The 19,064-nt window shown below is 39.3% G+C and overlaps 1 protein-coding gene across 2 annotated transcripts in view; it reads right to left on the reverse strand.

Annotated features, from left to right (window-relative positions):
• The window catches only part of CHST9 (carbohydrate sulfotransferase 9), a 250,548-nt gene that overhangs the window by 149,768 nt on the left and 81,716 nt on the right, over positions 1-19,064 (reverse strand). For both annotated transcript variants that reach the window (XM_062200249.1, XM_062200248.1), the window contains exon 2: positions 6,843-6,881. In XM_062200249.1, the coding sequence (XP_062056233.1) occupies positions 6,843-6,881 (39 nt within the window). The remainder of the gene's footprint in view (positions 1-6,842; positions 6,882-19,064) is intronic.

Raw genomic sequence — 19,064 nt, forward strand, 5'->3', positions numbered from 1 at the left:
TTGGAAATTGATCTTAGTGGAGAATGGGACTGGGAATGGGAGAGGGAGGAGAAGGAAAGGTAGGAGAGTGAGGGTGGGTATGGTGAGAAGAATCACTGTATTCCTAAAGTTGTACTTATGAAATGCATGAAGCCTGTATTCCTTAAGTAAAAGGTTTCTTTGGGGGCAAAATAAAGAAGTGGAACAGCTGTGACATGAACAAGCACTCATATAGGATTCTGGCCCTCTAGGTAGTGACTTTATCCATTACATCACAGAGCCGGTGCCTACATTTTTTACTTCTATGTGTCCCCCTCCCCAATAATTTAGCTAAAACACTCGTATCGATGTCATTTTGGCTGTTATTTATTTACTTTATAGGCACATGTAATTTTTATATGAATTCAAGCAGGGTTATACATATTTTTGTATTGTCATCGATTTTGGCTTTTTCTGGGAGGGCTGGCTCCTCTCACCTCACTTTCTCTTGAGACCCATGTTGATAATGTAAGATGTACCCTTCCAAGTTGTTCAGTTGAATTGTATATAATCACATATTAATACATTTATGTTTATATATATATATCCATAAAAATTAATGCAACCAGATGGAGTGGACTGAAAGAGTCCATGTTCTAGTACTGAATTTCTTTAGCTAAGGGCAGACATCACTGAAAACAGGAAGATGTGGCATGTATCACATAATCCAGCAAGTAGGACACAGAATGAGCAACAAATAATAGAAGTCTAGGCACCAATTCAGAAACAGGAATGACTGTGATGTTCTTCTTGGTATCTTAGGCAGATGCCCTATCTAAAGATGCTGACATTCAGGCCAGCATCTCAGACCAACTGTGGCAATATTTATGGCTATATTGGCAAACACTGTATTCCAGTCTTCATAATTTAGAATATATTTACAAATGCTGATTTCCCAATGCAATGTTCGTGTCCTTTGAAATGATGAAGAACCCATTTTTCCCAGATAATGTAGGCTCTCTCCATTAGATGCCCATGACTTCATTTTCTTATAGAACTCAGACCCATTGGGAAAGCTATGAATCAGATGGGGTAAATCAGCTCTGTTAGTAAAGGGAGTTCCCTCATAACCCTAGCAACTAGAGTGGCCTGTAAAAGATACGTGTTGCCTTCAAAAGATTTTCCCATTTTTGAAACATATTTTATTAATCAAGAAACTGAATAAAATATTAAAGTGATCACATTTTGTTCTGAAAGGAAAGGTGAGGCTGGTGGAATACTGGAAAGAAGTGAAGAATCCTGAATTAGAATAGGTTCTTCTGAGAAGACTAGAACATACATATTTCTTTTTTTTTCTTTTTTTTTATTATTATTAAACTTTTATTTAATGAATATAAATTTCCAAAGTATAGCTTATGGGTTACAATGGCTTCCCCCCTCCCATAACTTCCCTCCCGCCCGCAACCCTCCCCTTTCCCGCTCCCTTTCCCCTTCCATTCATGTAAAGATTCATTTTCAATTCTCTTTGTATACAGAAGATCAGTTTAGTATATATTAGGTAAAGATTTCAACATTTTGCCCATATAGCAACATAAAGTGAAAAAACTACCATTGGATTACTAATTATAGCATTAAATAGCAATGTACAGCACATTAAAGACAGAGATCCTACATAATTTTTTTTTAATTAATTAATTTTCTATGCCATTTCCATTTTAACACCAGGTTGTTTTTTTTTTTTTTTTCATTTCCAATTCTCTTTATATACAGAAGATCACTTCAGTATATAATTAGTAAAGACCTCATCAGTTTGTGCCCACACAGAAACGCAAAGTATAAAAATACTGTTTCAGTACTAGTTATAGCATCACTTCGCTTTAGACGACACATTAGGGACAGATCCCACATGGGGTGTAGAACATACATATTTCAATGTATTTTGAAGAAGTGTGAAATTATGTCCTGCCTTTATCTCTAAACTTTTGTGCTACTTTCATCACACAGTATTATCTCAACAGATGCACAGGAAACATTCAATAAAATACAACTTCCCTTCATAATGAAAATCTTAAGCAAATTGGTTATAGAAGGAACATTGCTCAAGACAATCAAGGCAATCATCACAAACCTACAGCCAGCACCTTACTGAATGGGAAAAAGTTGGAAGCATTGTCACTAAGATCCAGAAACAGACAAGGATGCCCACTTTCACATCTGCTATTCAATACAGTCCTGGTTTTGGACAGAATCATTAGGCAAGAAAAAGAAATCAAAGGGATATAAATTGGAAAGGAGAAGCCAAATTATCCCTATTTGAGGATGACACAATTTTTATTTATAGGGGATCCAAAAGACTTTACTAAGAGACTACTGGGACTCATAAAAGAGTTTGGTAAAGTGGCAGGATATAAAATTAACACACAGGGGTCGGTGCTGTGGCATAGTGGGCTAAGCCTCCATCTGTAGTGCCAGCATCCCATATGAGCATTGGTTCGAGTCCCAGCTGCTCCACTTCCAATCCAGCTCTCTGCTATGGTCTGTGAAAGCAGTGGAACATTGCCCAAGTGTTTGGATTCCTGCATCAGCGCGGGAGACCCAGAAGAAACTCCTGGCTCCTGGCTTTGGATTGACCCAGCTCTGGCCATGGCGGACATTTGGGGAGTGAATCAGCAGATGGAAGACTTCTCTCTCTGTCTCTCCCTCTCTCTGTCTGTAACTCTACCTCTTAAATAAATAAACCTAATAAAAATTCTAAATTATAAGACAAAAATATTAAAAAATAAAATTAACACACAAAAATCAAAAGCCGTTTTATACATAGACAATGCCATGGCTGAGAAAGAGCTTCCTTTTTTTTCAACTTTTATTTTATAAATATAAATTTCCAAAGTACAACTTTTGAATTATAGCGGCTTTTCCCCCCATAACCTCCCTCCCACCCGCAACCATCCCATCTCCCACTCCCTCTCCCATTCCATTCTTCATTAAGATTCATTTTCAATTATCCCAACTTAGTATATACTAAGTAAAGATTTCAACAGACTGCACCCACACAGACACACAAAGTATGGAGTACTGTTTGAGTAGCAGTTTTACCATTAATTTGCATAGTACAACACATTAAGGACAGAGATCCTACATGGGGAGTAGGTGCAACAGTGACTCCCATTATATCCATACTACTGAACGCAATTTATAGATTTAATGCAACCCCAATTAAAATACCAAAGACATTCTTCTCAGATATAGAAAAAGATGATGCTAAAATTCATCTTGAAACACAAGAGTCCCTGAACAGCCAGATCAATCTTATACAACAAAAACAAAGCTGGAAGCATCACAATACCAGATTTCAAGACATACTGTAAGGCAGTTATAATCAAAACAGCCTGGTACTGGTACTACAACAGATGTGTAGATCAATGGAATAGAATAGAAACTCCAGAACAGAAACTCCAGAAATCAACTGATGCATTTACAATCAATTTATCTTGGACAAAGGAGCTAAAATCAATCCCTGGAGCAAGGACGGTCCCTTCAACAAATGGTGGTAGGAAAACTGGATCTCTGCATGCAGAAATATGAAACAAGATCCCTACCTTACACCTTACACAATAATCCACTCAAAATGGATCAAAGACCTAAATTTATGGCCCAATACCATCGAATTTCTGGAGAACATTGGGGAAACTGCAAGACATTAGTATAGGCAAAGACTTCTTGGAAAAGACCCCAGAAGTGCAGGCAATCAAAGCCAAAATTGACAAATGGGGTTACATCAAGCTGAGAAGCTTCGGTACTGCAAAGAAACAATCAGCAAAGTGAAGAGACAATCACAGAGTGGGAAAAATAGTCACAACCTATGAAATTGATAAAGGATTAATATCTAGAATCTATAAAGAGCTCAAGAAACTAAATGGCAACAAAACAATCCAGTTAAGAAATGTGCAAAGGACTTGATCTGGCATTTTTCAAAAGGGGAAATTGAAATGGCCAATACACACATGGAAAAAAGTTTGGGTTCACTATCCACTAGAGAAATGCAAATCAAAACCACAATGAAGTTTCACATCATCCTGGTTAGAATGGCTCTCATACAGAAATCAACAAACCACAAATGCTGGTGAGGATGTGCGGAAAACAGTACCCTGATCCACTGTTGGTGGGGATAAAAACTGGGACAGTCTCTGTGGAAGATAGTGTGGTGATACCTCAGAAATCTGAAAATTGATCTACCATATGAACCAGCCATCCCATTCCTAGGAATTTTCTCAAACGAAATCAGCATATGAAAGAGTAATCTGTACTCCCATGTTTATTGTAGATCAGTTCACAATAGCTAAGATATGGAACAAACTCATATGTCCATCAACTAAAGATTGGATAAAGAAATCATTGTGTATATATATATATATATATATATATATATATATATATATATAAAGGAATACTACACAGCGGTACAAACTAATGAAATCCTGTCATTTGCAACAAAATGGATGCATCTCAAAACTGTTGTACTTAGTGTAATAAGACAGTCCCTAACAGACAAATACCATATGTTCTCCATGATCTGTGGTAACTAATAAAGTACCTAAAAGTTAATATACAGGAGTGAAATTGACAGTTTGAGATGTGATGATGTTTAACATCTCTTGTCTCTACTGTTGTGGAACAGTTTTTTTCTTCATACTATTTGTTGAACTCTTCACTTAGTGTAGAGGTTTTTTTTTTGTTGTTTTTTTTTTGTTTGTTTGTTTTTTTTTTTTTTTTGACAGGCAGAGTGGACAGTGAGAGAGAGAGACAGAGAGAAAGGTCTTCCTTTGCCGTTGGTTCACCCTCCAATGGCCGCCGCGGCCGGCATGCTGCGGCCAGCGTGCTGCGACCAGCGCACCGCGCTGATCCGATGGCAGGAGCCAGGTGCTTCTCCTGGTCTCCCATGGGGTGCAGGGCCCAAGTACTTGGGCCATCCTCCACTGCACTCCCTGGCCACAGCAGAGAGCTGGCCTGGAAGGGGGGCAACCGGGACAGAATCCGTTGCCCCGACCAGGACTAGAACCCGGTGTGCCAGTGCCGCAAGGCAGAGGATTAGCCTATTGAGCCACGGCGCCGGCCTTAGTGTAGAGTTAATCTTATGAATATAAAGTTAACTAAAAATAGATCTTTGTAAAAAATAATGAGAACAGCTGAGTGTTGAGGAAGAAGTGGGAGATTTGGCAGGAGGGAGAGTAGGGTTGGAAGTATCACTATGTTCCTGAATCTGTATATATGAAATACATGAAATTTGTATACCTTAAACAAATTTAAAAAAAAATCCATAACTCCAGAGGGAACAGAAGGAGGTACCCAAAGTATCAAATTTCTTTAATTAAGAAGCCAGTACCTACAGTGTCACAACAATAGCATTTAGGAGACAGCAAAAATAATTTCCCTACAAGGAGCAATGACAGAGATAATTGCATCTGTGAAGAGATCAGATACTTTTCGTCTTCAAAAAAATGTTTTGTATTCTTGATCAGGGTTTAAAAGATCGACAAAGAGAACACAAACAATAAGATTTAACTGAAGAATTGTATGGGTCCTAAGATGCCCACTTACCTGATGTTAGTGTTAGGAAGGGGAAGAAACAGGTACTTACGCTACTGATACAGTTTTGTATTAAGGTAGATCTTTGCCTTTTACTCACTATATTGGCTGTTTGGAAATACCTATAATACTTCATTGACCAGACAAATATTGAAGTGAAAGAAGACAGTGTTGAGAGTGATGTATCTTTATCTTGGCAGCTCCCATATATCATATTATTAGTGGATTGATGGGGGTTTGGAAGGGTGTAGGTACGTCCACCAAATCAAATTGCTGTGTGATTATGAGCAACTTTGCACAGTGTGTGCTGGAAGATTGCTTCATGCAAAGATGTACTTGGTAAAGGAAAAGTTATCTTAATGATTTTAAATCCAAAGCCAATAAAGGAAAACATGTGAGTGTAAAAGATTATTTATTGTTAGCAAATACTGACCCCTCCCATGTGCAACAGCACAGCATTGTGCCAAAGCGTTGTTTACTTCTGGATACACAGAAAACTTAGAAATGTAACCATTATTAAAATTCCCTGAAAACATAAGGATTCTTCTAAGTTAAATCATTAATGGTGCCTGAAAAATATCAATTACATACAGTTTTTTTTTTAAAGATTTTATTTATTTATTCGACAGGCAGAGTTACAGACAGTGTGAGAGAGACAAAGAGAAAGGACTTCCCTCCATTGGTTCACTCCCCAAGTAGCTGCAATGGCTGGAGCTGCGCCGATTTGAAGCCAGGAGCTAGGTGCTTCCTCCCAGTCTCCCATGCGGGTGCAGGGGCCTAAGCACTTGGGCCATCCTCCACTGCTTTTCCAGACCATAGCAGAGAGCTGGATTGGAAGAGGAGCAACCGGGACAGAATCCAGTGCCCATATGGGATGCCGGGGCCGCAGGTGGAGGATTAACCTAGTGCACCACAGCGCTGGCCTCCAATTCCATAAAGTTTTAAGAAAAATAATTGAGATACTTAGACATTTATAAACATAAACTGGTTGTCAACAATTTTGATGTCCATATTTCAAAATTGGTGGTTGCAAAGCTTACCTTTTAACAGATAGGTATGAAAAACTTAACAACATTTCATCTTTTTCCTTTGGAAAAGACCATAGAATGGAAAGGACATACTAGATTTATGAAAGTGAAAAAAACATTTATCAATTTATCTTAACTAATATTTATCAATTAAAGGAATCATAAATGATTTTTTGTAAATTTTTGAATGATAAGCTTATAAATACTCATTTTTAAAAGGTGAAATAAAATCAGGTTATAAAGCCAGTACTGATTGGACAAAAATCTTACCTGAAGTTGCTTTTCTTTCTCTTGTCTTCTCTATGCTCCCTGAAATGAGAAGTGACAGTAAGTTACAGTGTAGGGCCATGAAACTATGTCATAACTATGATGAAAACCAGTGTATGGCACTTCCCAAAGACAACTACAATCTCAGTCATGTTCAACCAGGTTCAGACATGGCTGAGGACAGTTGTCAGGGATGAAAAATGTTCTCAAACCAATTATGAAAGTCAAAATAAATAAGTAGCCATTAAAAATGCTGTTGGGTTTAAAAATCTTCTTAATAACTTAGAGTCTTTTACTCAACAATAAACCTACAATGTGTATATTCCCACAGAAAGCACTATTGGGAAAAACCTACTTGAGAAGATTATAAAAATAGACAATATAACAAAAAATGAGATGTAACTCAAAAGGTGCAGAAGTTTAAAGACATGGGAGGACAAAGCAAATATTTTAGGAATGCAAAGGTTGTTCATAAAGTTATAGAAAAAGTGGTGTTTGATTTGGAACTTGAGATATATATGGGATTTGGGGAATTTGGAATAGGGAAAGGGTTGACTCCTGGCAAAGAAAATAGTATGGGCTATGGTACAGGGGACTTTGGTCAATAAGGTATGTTTATTTGTTTATTTATTTATTTATTTTATTTATTTATTTTTTTGACAGGCAGAGTGGATAGTGAGAGAGAGAGACAGAGAGAAAGGTCTTCCTTTTGCCGTTGGTTCACCCTCCAATGGCCGCTGCAGCTGGTGCATCGTGCTGATCCGAAGCCAGGAGCCAGGTGCTTCTCCTGGTCTCCCATGTGGGTGCAGGGCCCAAGGCCTTGGGCCATCCTCCACTGCCTTCCCGGGCCATAGCAGAGAGCTGGCCTGGAAGAGGAGCAACCGGGATAGAATTCGGCACCCCAACCGGGACTAGAACCCGGTATGCCAGCGCTGCAAGGCAGAGGATTAGCCTGTTAAGCCACGGCGCCGGCCTATTTATTTTTTGACAGGCAGAGTTAGAGAGAGAGAGACAGAGAGAAAGGTCTTCCTATTCCATTGGTTCACCCCCTAAATGACTGCTACGGCCAGCGCGCTGCGCCAATCCAAAGCCAGGAGCCAGGTGCTTCTTCCTGGTCTCCCATGCGGGTGCAGGGCCCAAGCTATTATTACCTCCATGCTATTATTACCTCTTCCCTCTCATCCAGGATAATCTTCTTCCTGAGCACTGCTCTGATGTTCAACATTCCAAACAAACTCTAAAAATACACCACGGCTCACTAGCTTAATCCTCTGCCTGCGGCACCGGCACCCCAGGTTCTAGTCCTGGTTGGGGCGCCGGATTCTGTCCCGGTTGCTCCTCTTCCAGTCCAGCTCTCTGCTGTGCCCCGGGAGTGCAGTGGAGGATGGCCCAAGTGCTTGGGCCCTGCACCCGCATGGGAGACCAGGAGGAAGCACCTGGCTCCTGGCTTCGAATGGGCGCAGCATGTGGGTAGCAACGCACCAGCCGAAGCGGCCACTTGTGGGGTGAACCAACGGAAAAAGGAAGACCTTTTTCTCTGTCTCTCTCTCTCTCTAACTGCCTGTCAAAAAAAAAAAAAAAAAGAAAGAAAGAAAGAAAAAAGAAAAGAAAAGAAAGAAAGAAAAAGAAAAAAGAAAGAAATGTCTCTCTTGAGGGGACAGCTGAAGTCAAGGGGATGAATGGGGGGATAAAGGCACAGAGGAATGGGCTGAGGACACCAACCAAGACCAGCAAGACACAGCTTCTATGTTGTGAGATGGGACCATACGAAGACAAGAAGCCGAATTCCAGGGAGATCAACAGAGTGCAGAGACATACAACACAAAGTTTTAGGGAATAGGGGTCAGGATTGCAGTCCACACAGTTGTCACTAGATTGTGAGAGAGCAGTTTTAGCAGAGGTCGGGTGGGAAACACATGACAGCCTGTGACAACCTGAGGAGTAAGCATTGATGAGGAAGAGGAGGCTGAGGATATGGCTCCTTGTTCATGAAATATGGCAGCATCCACGTGAGCTGGGTAGGGCAATAGCAAAATTAAGGTTCTGTTAAGCATTGGACACTTAAGTAGGGTTTAAGACTTAGATAACAAACTTTGTACCAGAGCAGTGGTGTGTTTAAATAATGCTACTGAGGTGAGAGAATTGGTTTGGCATGAGTAAGTGAGGGCCACCCTTCCAGCTGTCACTTTTCTTGCTGTCTGTAAACTCACAACTGGAGCTAGTTACTGTGAGACTATGGAACACATTGAAGCTACCCTAACACTTATCTAAGTTTTTCTGCCAGTACTTCACATCCATTAAGCCCCTAAAATGTAAGATGGAAAATATACAATCTTCCCTCATGCAGTTGCCAAAAGTGTAGAATTCACTTAACTGGCACCCTGATTAATGGCCCATTTTATTCATTTGGGTGATTTCCAGAGGACTTGTTTGATGCAATTTGTTTCAATGGTTCAAACAGACAAATGGCATGAGTAGTCCATTTAAAGGCCTCATTCATTACCAAGTATGACGGGGCACCTCTTCATTTAAGTTTTCTATGAGCAAGCTTCTGTTTACAATTTGGTTACACATTTAGAAGTAGTAGAGGCTTCAAACATTTTCATGAATTTTAAAAAACAGCCTTGAATTATAAAATGTTTGATGAAAACACTTCTTTAGAGAGTCTCTAACTCATATTAAAATGAGGCATAAATCCTGAAAGTTGAATGTACCTGGGATGTGTAATATGCTGCGCTAATCACAGTGTCCCCAGTGATTCCATCTTCCCTTCTGCTGACAGTCATATCCTTGTAGTGCCTAGATATACTGAATTTAGACAGACTTGCAGAAACCAGTAGGAGCTTGCAGAGGTGATAGAGGATGATTTTTCCAGTTGGGCCTTAAACATTTTTGGCTGTCTTTTTTTTAACTTTTATTTAATAAATATAAATTTCCAAAGTACAGCTTTTGGATTACAGTGTCTTTCCCCCCTCCCCCATAAATTCCCTCCCACCTGCAACCCTCCCATCTTTCACTCCCTCTCCCATTCCATTCACACCAAGATTCATTTTCAATTATCTTTATATACAGAAGATCAATTTATCATATATTAAGTAAAGATTTCAACAGTTTGCACCCACACAGAACATAAAGTGTAAAGTACTGTTTGAGTACTAGTCATAGCATTAATTCACATAGTACAACACATTATGGACAGAGATCCTACATGAAGTGTAAGTGCAGTGACTCCTGTTGTTGACTTAACAAACTGGCACTCTTGTTTATGGCGTCAGTAATCTCCCTAGGCTCTAGTCATGAGTTGCCAAGGCTATGGAAGCCTTTTGAGTTCGCTGACTCTGATCTTATTTAGACAAGGTCATAGTCAAAGTGGAAGTTCTCGCCTCCCTTCAGAGAAAGGTACCTCCTTCTTTGATGGCCCGTTCTTTCCACTGGGATCTCACTTGTAGAGATCTTTCATTTAGGTCTTTAAAAAAAGATCCCAGTGGAAAGAACGGGCCATTTTTGGCTTTCATTTTGCTCTCCACTTGCTATCTCTTTGGAAAAGGTCAGATAATAGGATGAAGCCACTCAAGCAACTCCATCCAGAGGTAGATGTAGCATGGAACTGAGGCTGCCAGGCAATAGCTAATGAGGAACAGGGGCTGCCGGTCAGCAGCCAGCAGCCAGCAGCCAGAATGAACTTGAAAAGTATATGAGCAACCTAGTCATTAGCCCTAGTACAGCTTTCAGTGGACTGCAATTGACTGCAATTCCATGGGAGACCCAGATCCAGAACGATCTAGAAAGCCACTCCAGAGTTCTTCACATAAACTGTGTGAGACAATAAAATGTACCATTATTCTAAGCTTCTAAGTTCTGGGAAAATTGTTAATTGTGTTATAAATGCATACATTAATTCATGACTTAATGGAGCATGCCTAGCATGATGCTTAACTGAAGGCAATGACTCATTCCCCCAACTTTCTTATCTGTAAAGTGAGAATGGGAACCCACTTATCTGGAGTATTTTGAGGGCTACATAATTCCATATGGCTAGCTAGCATGAAATTCATGTAAAACGTGGGGCCCAAGGTTTCAGAAGTAAGGCTGGAAGTCAAGGTTGGTAAGGTGTCACAGCACCTCAAACAGTATTCAGCCTCAGTGTTAAATGAAAGGATTTTGTAAACTGTGGAGTGCTACGTAAGTGTAACTTTAGTTTTATGTGCTGCTATTTCTGTTGTTGGGATTACTTAGATTTTTATGCTTAGTTGTAGATACATTAAATTTTAAAGTATAAAAACAAAAATAGATACATAAAACAGTATTGCACTGATGAAGGTACATAGAGATTGCACTACTTAAACGCAGATGACCTTTTAGGTTTTGTTTGGGTTTCTTTATCTTGCTGTTTGCATGGTCTTATTGCTCATCTTCACAATGTGTACTTCCACAGAAAGTGATGATTCTGAGACCTACATCTCTATCTGGGCTTTAGATGTATTGGAAATCTCTACTTGTACCCTCTACTTCATTTCAACACATGTCCTTACCTTAGCTGATTATATTCCCATAGAAAACTTTTCATCCTCAGCATTGTCTCCTCAGGCACTCAAACATGAAGTCAAAGTACCACGGGCTCCTCCCTCTCACTAACCTCCTCATCTTACCTGTTCTTTGGTCCATTACACTCTCAATCTATAAGGGATTGCAGATCTGTCCTCTCCATTTTCACTGCCATTGCCATGGTTCATGAACTTAATTATTTTCTCCTAGGATCAGCTACTTTTTAAAATAGGCTCCTAACTGTTTTCCTTGATTTTTGTGTCCTTTCATCCTTATCTCTCCTAAAGCTCAAAAGCCACCTTTCCTTAATATGAAGTTTATAACCCTGCATGATTTGACTAAACACTGGTGCAATCCCTCGATCAGCATAAAGAATATTTATCCATTACACCAGAACTGATCCTCCCCCTCAACTCTCCACTAATGTTGTTTCGTCTTTCTTGTAATGTCTTGACATGTTAACCCAATTCTTCCTTTAGAGCTTAGCTCAAATGCCAGAGCTTCTGTGAAGTTTTTTCCTTTAGTCCAGCTTCCCCAGCTCCCTGTACCCTGCAGAATATAGCAAACTACTAACTTCTTCTTTCTTCTTTCTTCTTCTTTCTTTCTTCTTTCACCTTTCTCCTGTCTCTGCTTCCTCCTCCTCTTCTTTTTCTTCTTCTTCTTCCTCCTCCTCCTCCTTCTCCCCTCTCCTGTCCTCCTCCTCCTGCTTCAAGATTTGCTTATTTGAAAGAGAAAATTACAAAAAGAGGGAGACAGAAAGAGAGAGAGAGAAAGATCTCCCATCTGCTGGGTTCATGCCCCAGATGGTCACAACTGAAACTAGGAGCCTGGGATTTCATCTGGATCTCCTGCATGGGTAGCAGGGGTGTAAGCGCTTGGGCTATCTTCTGCTGCCCTCTGGGGCATTAGCACAGAGCTGGATCAGAAATGGATCAATCAGGACCTGAACCAGTGCTCTAATGACATGCCAGGTCAGCCTATTGTGCTGTGCCATGTTGGCCCCAGAAACCTTTTTCTGCTCTTCTTTAGCCCTTCATTTTTACCTTTACCATAGTTCTAACTCTATTGCTTGGCTCACAATTAGGTGGGGGTTGGTTTCCCCAATTGGGTTGTAGCCTTCCAAAGGGAAAGCAGTAAGTCCTACTACGTCTTTTTCTCTCCAGATGCCAAATGCCAAATACCTGCCTTGAACACAAATTCTTGAGATGGAGCTGACACAGGGACATTGTGTCACACTCCAACCCAGCCTGAAACTTTGGAAAGCATGAAGTAAATTTCAGTATTGCTAAAATTTAGTGAAAGTATAACCAAGAACAGAGCTTTTAGTAGGTATTTATATTACAACTGACAATCTAGAAAGCTATTATATTAGAAAAGTGAGCAATAAAATAACAGAGAAGCTTTTAGAATAATGAACATGCATTCTGTCCTAGTTGTGCTTTATTTTATCACAGATTCTAGTTTAAAAGCAAAGCATTAAAGTATGGCTTGCATCTTATTTCTGTTTAAACTGGATGTGACACTCCACCTGCTATGAATAAAAATAGACTGTAATCTCATAAAATTGAATTTCCAGGATAAAACAACTCTTTCTTGTCTACAAAAATGTATTTAATTGAACACAAAAATTTCATACATCATGACTATTTATTTGTATAAACTGAGAGTCTTGATATTTTAAAAAACTATTTTAGAGTTGAGGTTATTGATGCTATTCCATGGAGAAACATTAAATAAATGTACTTTTGCAGTACATTTCAGTAATTCAGTATGGAAGTAGTCTCTTAATCACAGTGATTGTTTTTGATCTTTTAAAACAACAGGTACATAAATGGCAAATCGATGATGTATCATCAGTATTGAGTAGAGGCATTTGTACTGAACTCAGAATCTCTTGTAAGTTTAAGGAAAAGAAAATTATGTGTGTGTGTGCATACACACATGCATATATTTTTGCTACATATATGTATATGTGCACACACACATATAGAATTTTCATGATCAAATATAGTATACCCCCATTAAAACAGAATCTCTCCTCTATTTGCTTCCATCTTTGTAAAGTCTGTCATGGAATCTTATCAAGCTTCCCTCCCTGCACCACCAATTTCTCAGTAGCCAATTCTGAGTTTGAATTCACTCTCAGGCATTTTATCTGCCTGGCTCTGAGAGGTATTATTAATCACATCCTGTTGCTAGGATACCTGAGAATGTTCATTTATGTCCGATGTTTCTCTGGCAAACTGCACGATGAAGAAGGCATAGAATCATGAAAAGGAAAATTACTGTGCATATCTACTTATTTCTTTTTTTAAAAGGAGGTGATAATACAACCACAGATAATATAATGCTAACGCTCATAAATTTTTTGATGTAGTTTTGTTTCACCTAGATTTTAATGGAAAAACACTGGCAATATATTTGAATAATGAGAATCGCTAGAACTTCTGTATTTCTGGGTTAACTATGAAAACTGGAAGGAGGTAGGGTTTTAATTCTGTATTTTTAGAGGGACTTAGAGAAGGAGTGGATTTAAGACATACTTGCTTCAAATGTTTCAATTCGCAGACAGAGTTAACTAGGTTGTAGTGCTAGTTAATTTAAAGTCAGACCTAAATCTCAGGTCACCACTATTGTCACATCTGGCTATTTTAATGAAAGATTTATGAGCAACTAATCTTTAGAATGTGTATTTGGGTGATAAAAGTAAAAAAGCCTTTATCAATAGTTTAAAATAATTTCAGTATTATTACTGTTTTGGGTACTTTCCATCCATACCAAAGATTTTCCTGCTTATGGGTAGTAATGAGAGAGAATATGAATTCATAAAATCCAACTAAATCCAAGATTTGCTTGGTTAATCTCTTCTTATAGGAAACATCACTATATAGCAAAACACACACACACACACACACATACACACACATGGATTTGGGGTTAGATGGACTGACTTTTCATCTTAAACTGGGAACATGTGAGCAATGCAACACTGAGAATGAAACATAGTGTCTTCTTATTACATAGTCCTTCTTGTCCTCCCCTCCCTTCCCCTTTCGTCCCCTCCCCTCCCCTCCCCTCTCCTCTCCTCTCCTCTCCTCTCCTCTCCTCTCCTCTCCTCTCCTCCCTTTTTCTTTCTCTTGTATGTGTGTGTATACACAAGACACACACACAAGGTCTACCTATTTATCTCTCCATCCAATATCCTCTGATATTTCCATTGCTAACAAATAAAACTAATTTGTTTTACTTCTACTTTTGCTTCCAATTGATAATAGCAGAGTACTGTTATCATGCTAATAATAGTAGCTAATGATTACTAAACAAAGTTTATGTGTCTGTCATTGTTGCCAGCACATTATATGGGATTAATTCATTTATTTTTACTGTATCATGAGGCTTTACAAAATTATATCCATTTTTCAGTAACAAAATTGAGTCATATAGTTAAATAATTTTGTGAAATCATCCAAATACTAAGTAACAAATGAGTAGTGGGAAATAAAACATTTGGAGTGACAAGGAAAGGGATAAGTAGGGTTGGGATTATCCCTAAGCCACATAAAATCAGCTTGTACTTTTTAAGAGCTATCCAAATACTTTTTTTTTTTTTTACTTCTTGACAGGCAGAGTGGACAGTGAGAGAGAGAGACAGAGAGAAAGGTCTTCCTTTTGCCATTGGTTCACCCTCCAATGGCCGCCGCAGTAGGCGCGCTGCGGCCGGCGCACCACGCTGATCCGATGGCAGGAGCCAGGTGCTTCTCCTGGTCTCCCATGGGGTGCAGGGCCCAAGGACTTGGGCCATCCTCCACTGCACTCCCTGGCCACAGCAGAGAGCTGGCCTGGAAGAGGGGCAACTGGGACAGGATCGGTGCCCCGACCGGGACTAGAACCCGGTGTGCCGGCGCCGCAAGGCGGAGGATTAGCCTGTTAAGCCATGGCGCCGGCCACAAATACATTATTTTGTTAAAAATGTTTCTGCAGATTATTTTAATAGCCACTTACTGTTTATCAAATTATTTGAGTAACTCAGCTGCTTATTTTAACTGCTAAATATCTAATCGCAGTGTTTCAGGAGGACAATATCATAGAAGAACTGTAGATTTTGAATTTTTTAGTAGTTTAGTATTTATTTAGTACCTGCTATGAACTGGGAACTCTACTGACACTTAAATATTATTTCTGGTGAAGTAGATGATAACCTTTTCTATTTGCCAGTGGTGAAAGCAAGCTCAGATTTTTTTTAACACATAAAACTCCAGTTAGTGAATAGGAAGACTGAATATGAACACAGAGATTTTTACCTTTTCTGAACTTGTTGGTTATGGTGGTTAAGGGAAATTTTTGTAGAGCAGCAAAGAGCTCTTAGTCACCATGGATTGCTGCACACTTAATCTCTCTAAGTCAAATTGGGGTTACTTAGAAGAAGGGGTAATAAACATAAATAAGTACTGAAAAGAGGGCTAATGTCAGTATCTATATAACATTTAAATAAAATAAAGCATTTAATAATCATCCCTCCATGTTCTGAGAGTACAATACAATAATGCTTACAATACTCTCACCCTGGTGCTTGGGACATAGAAAAAGTGTATTGCTGAGTGCTTCTCTATAGGAGTATTCCGTGTTAGGTGGTAAGTAGCAATGCTACAGTTCTTAATATCCTCAAAATCACAGGCTTCATCTACTACAGATATTTAAAAGCTCAGTCTTTGAGAATTTCTTGATATCTGTATCATCACTTCTCTCTCTTGCTCTCCCTCATTTCCCAAAGGAGAAATGGTTTTCCAATTTAGCGAATTCCTTTACTCTCCTTCTCATGTGCTAACCCTCTCAAATACCAATTGGTTTGATGGAACACAAACTGACATGCCAAGATTCTTCCCTGTTATGAGCTAGGATCACATAAGTTTAGATCCAGAGTTTATGGTTCAAATGCTTATCCACATTTTGGATTTGCCAGCAGTTACTGACCTGCTGTCAGTAGTCTGGAGGGTCTAAACAGAAAGGAAGACCTGAGCAGGAGATTCAGGAGGTCTCCCTGCCTCGCTGTTTAAAAGAAAGGACAGGATTTTGAGCCAAGCAACTTTTTTACAATTTCAGTGGTCTCTTCATTTAAATAGACAAATGCTATCTTTACTTCCAAAAGAAACAGTGCAGACAGGGATGTGAGAGGATTTAAAGGGACATATTATAAGGCAGGAACAGAGAAGCTTATCTGGGCCAATTTAAAGCCTAACTGGTCTAAAAGGTCTACATAAGACTATGGATACTGCATAGCTTTTGTTTGGTTAATAGTATAAACAGGTCAAGGAGTTTATTTTATTATTTTTGCCTAGATTCATACTTATATTGATTTATCATGGCCTCAGCAGACACTGAGGAGGAGTCTCTTACAAAGTTGTGGAAACTGATGGCTCTCCTGCAGGTTTAGATAAACTCCACTTGCTCCTCTGTCTGTTTCTATTTGGTTAGTTGATATGTTGCTAGGATGCCTAGGCAAAGAGAGCCATTCTGAGAACACTGAGTACTGTGGGCTGCCACAGTGAGTACTGAGATGCAAACACTGGCCCTTCAGAAACATATCGATACAGATAGATCTGGGCCTATGAGGTTGACCATCTGCCTTGGCAGAGTCGACTCTCCATCTGCACTCCACAGCCCTGGGGGCTACCATCCGTCATAGCATGTAGAAAAGAATTGAACGCTCAAAAATTTTTCATGGGCTGATCCCTCTGCAAAGAAATAGCAAAATCATTATGAGGAACAATTGCTTTAGGTTGTCTTGGAAATTCTCAAGTGCAGAATTTCTTCCCACTTAGATCCATCTGACAAGTGCATAATTAATGTGACAAGAAACAGTCCCTTTCAGATTCCCAACACTGGCCTGGGTGAATTAAATCGTAGAGTAATGCGTTTGATATTCAGGATCTCATTCTGAGGCAGTCATTTCTTGGCAGAGAAGATTTTTGGAAGACCTTTAGATGTTGAAGTCAGATTGGCAAAAGTAAATGCCCATTTATTGCCAAGTCTTAAATAGCTGTGCAAAACAGGAACACTAATTTTAATAACATTAACTTCAGCTACTGACTAGACCTGGGACGTGTTCATTTGTACTTTCCTTTGTGCAATAAACATGTTTCTAGTTAGTTAGGAGTGAACAATCACTTGTAAAGACCCTCATTTATAAATGTCTTTGGAGTATTCATTATAAAAGAGAAACTGCAAGGAATTGTTTTGGAAACTAAAGAATCTCTTCATAGTATGCTTATTCACTCCTGTATTACATACAATAAAGAAGACCAGACATGAAAAGACTTGAGTCTTACGTCTTTTCCCTATCTAGGACTAGTTACTGCTTAACCAACAGAATATGGTAAAAGTAATACTTGGAAATTTCTCAGATGGGCCTTGAGAACCAGGCAGCGTCTACTTCCTGAGTCTTTGAAAATTTGCTTGGAAGAAGCTGGGCACAGTGTAAGAAGTCAGACTACCCCAGACCACTATGCTGTGAGGAAGCTCAGGTTAACTGCAAGCGGAGGCCACTTGGAACAGAGCTGCCTGAGCAGTCCCTGGCCAGTTTCCAGCTGGTCCAGCCATTCCAACCCAGGGGCTGGATGTGTGACTCAAGGAATCATCCTGGAAGTGGATTCTCCAGCTCCAGTCACCTCAGCAGATGCCAAGTGGATTCTGGACAAACTCTCCAGTAGCACTTTTCCAAATTCTTAGCCACAAATCACAAGCAAGACAATCTTTTCTTCTTAATGCCACCAAGATCTGAAATTGTTATGCAGCAATACAAAGTCAAAATAATATTTTTTTGGTTTTACTTTACCTTTCAAATTTTTTAAATTTTATTTATTTATTTATGTATTACATTTTATTTATTTATTACATTTATTTAATAAATGTAAATTTACAAAGTACAACTTTTGCATTGTTGTGGCTTTTTCCCCCATAACCTCCCTCCCACCCACAGCCATCCCATCTTCCACTCCCTCTCCCATCCCACTCTTCAACAAGATTCATTTTCAATTATCTTTATATACAGAAGATCAACTTAGTATATACTAAGCAAATTTTTAAAAAATTTTAAAAAAATTTTTAACTGACAATGAAAATTTATGGTATCCCATGAGGTTTCAGTACATGTACACAATGTATAATGTTCGAATCAGGGTAAATACCTATTTTGTTAAATGTTTATCATTTCTTTGTGGGTAAAACAAAAAATTCTTTCTAGATTTATTTATTCTTTAAAAAGATATATTTCTGGGGCTGGCGCTGTGGCGCAACGGGTTAATGCCCTGGCCTGAAGCACCGGCATCCCATATTGGTTCGAGACCTGGCTGCTCCACTTTTGATCCAGCTCTCTGCTATGGCCTGGAAAAGCAGTAGAAGATGGCCCAAGTCCTTGGGCCCCTGCACCCACGTGGGAGACCTGGAAGAAGATCCTGGCTCCTGGCTTCGGATCGGCACAGTTCTGGCTGTTGCGGCTCTCTGGGGAGTGAACCAGCGGATGGAAGGCCTCTCTCTCTCTCTCTCTCTCTCCCTTTCCTGTCTGTGTAAATCTGACTTTCAAATAAATAAATAAATCTTTAAAAAATAAAAAGATTTATTTCTTCTAGATTAAAAATATATAGAGAGTACATTATAATCTATAATTACCCCCACTGTGCAATA

Source organism: Lepus europaeus, chromosome 9 (genome assembly GCF_033115175.1).
Source record: "Lepus europaeus isolate LE1 chromosome 9, mLepTim1.pri, whole genome shotgun sequence".
Classification (NCBI taxonomy): Eukaryota; Metazoa; Chordata; class Mammalia; order Lagomorpha; family Leporidae; genus Lepus; species Lepus europaeus.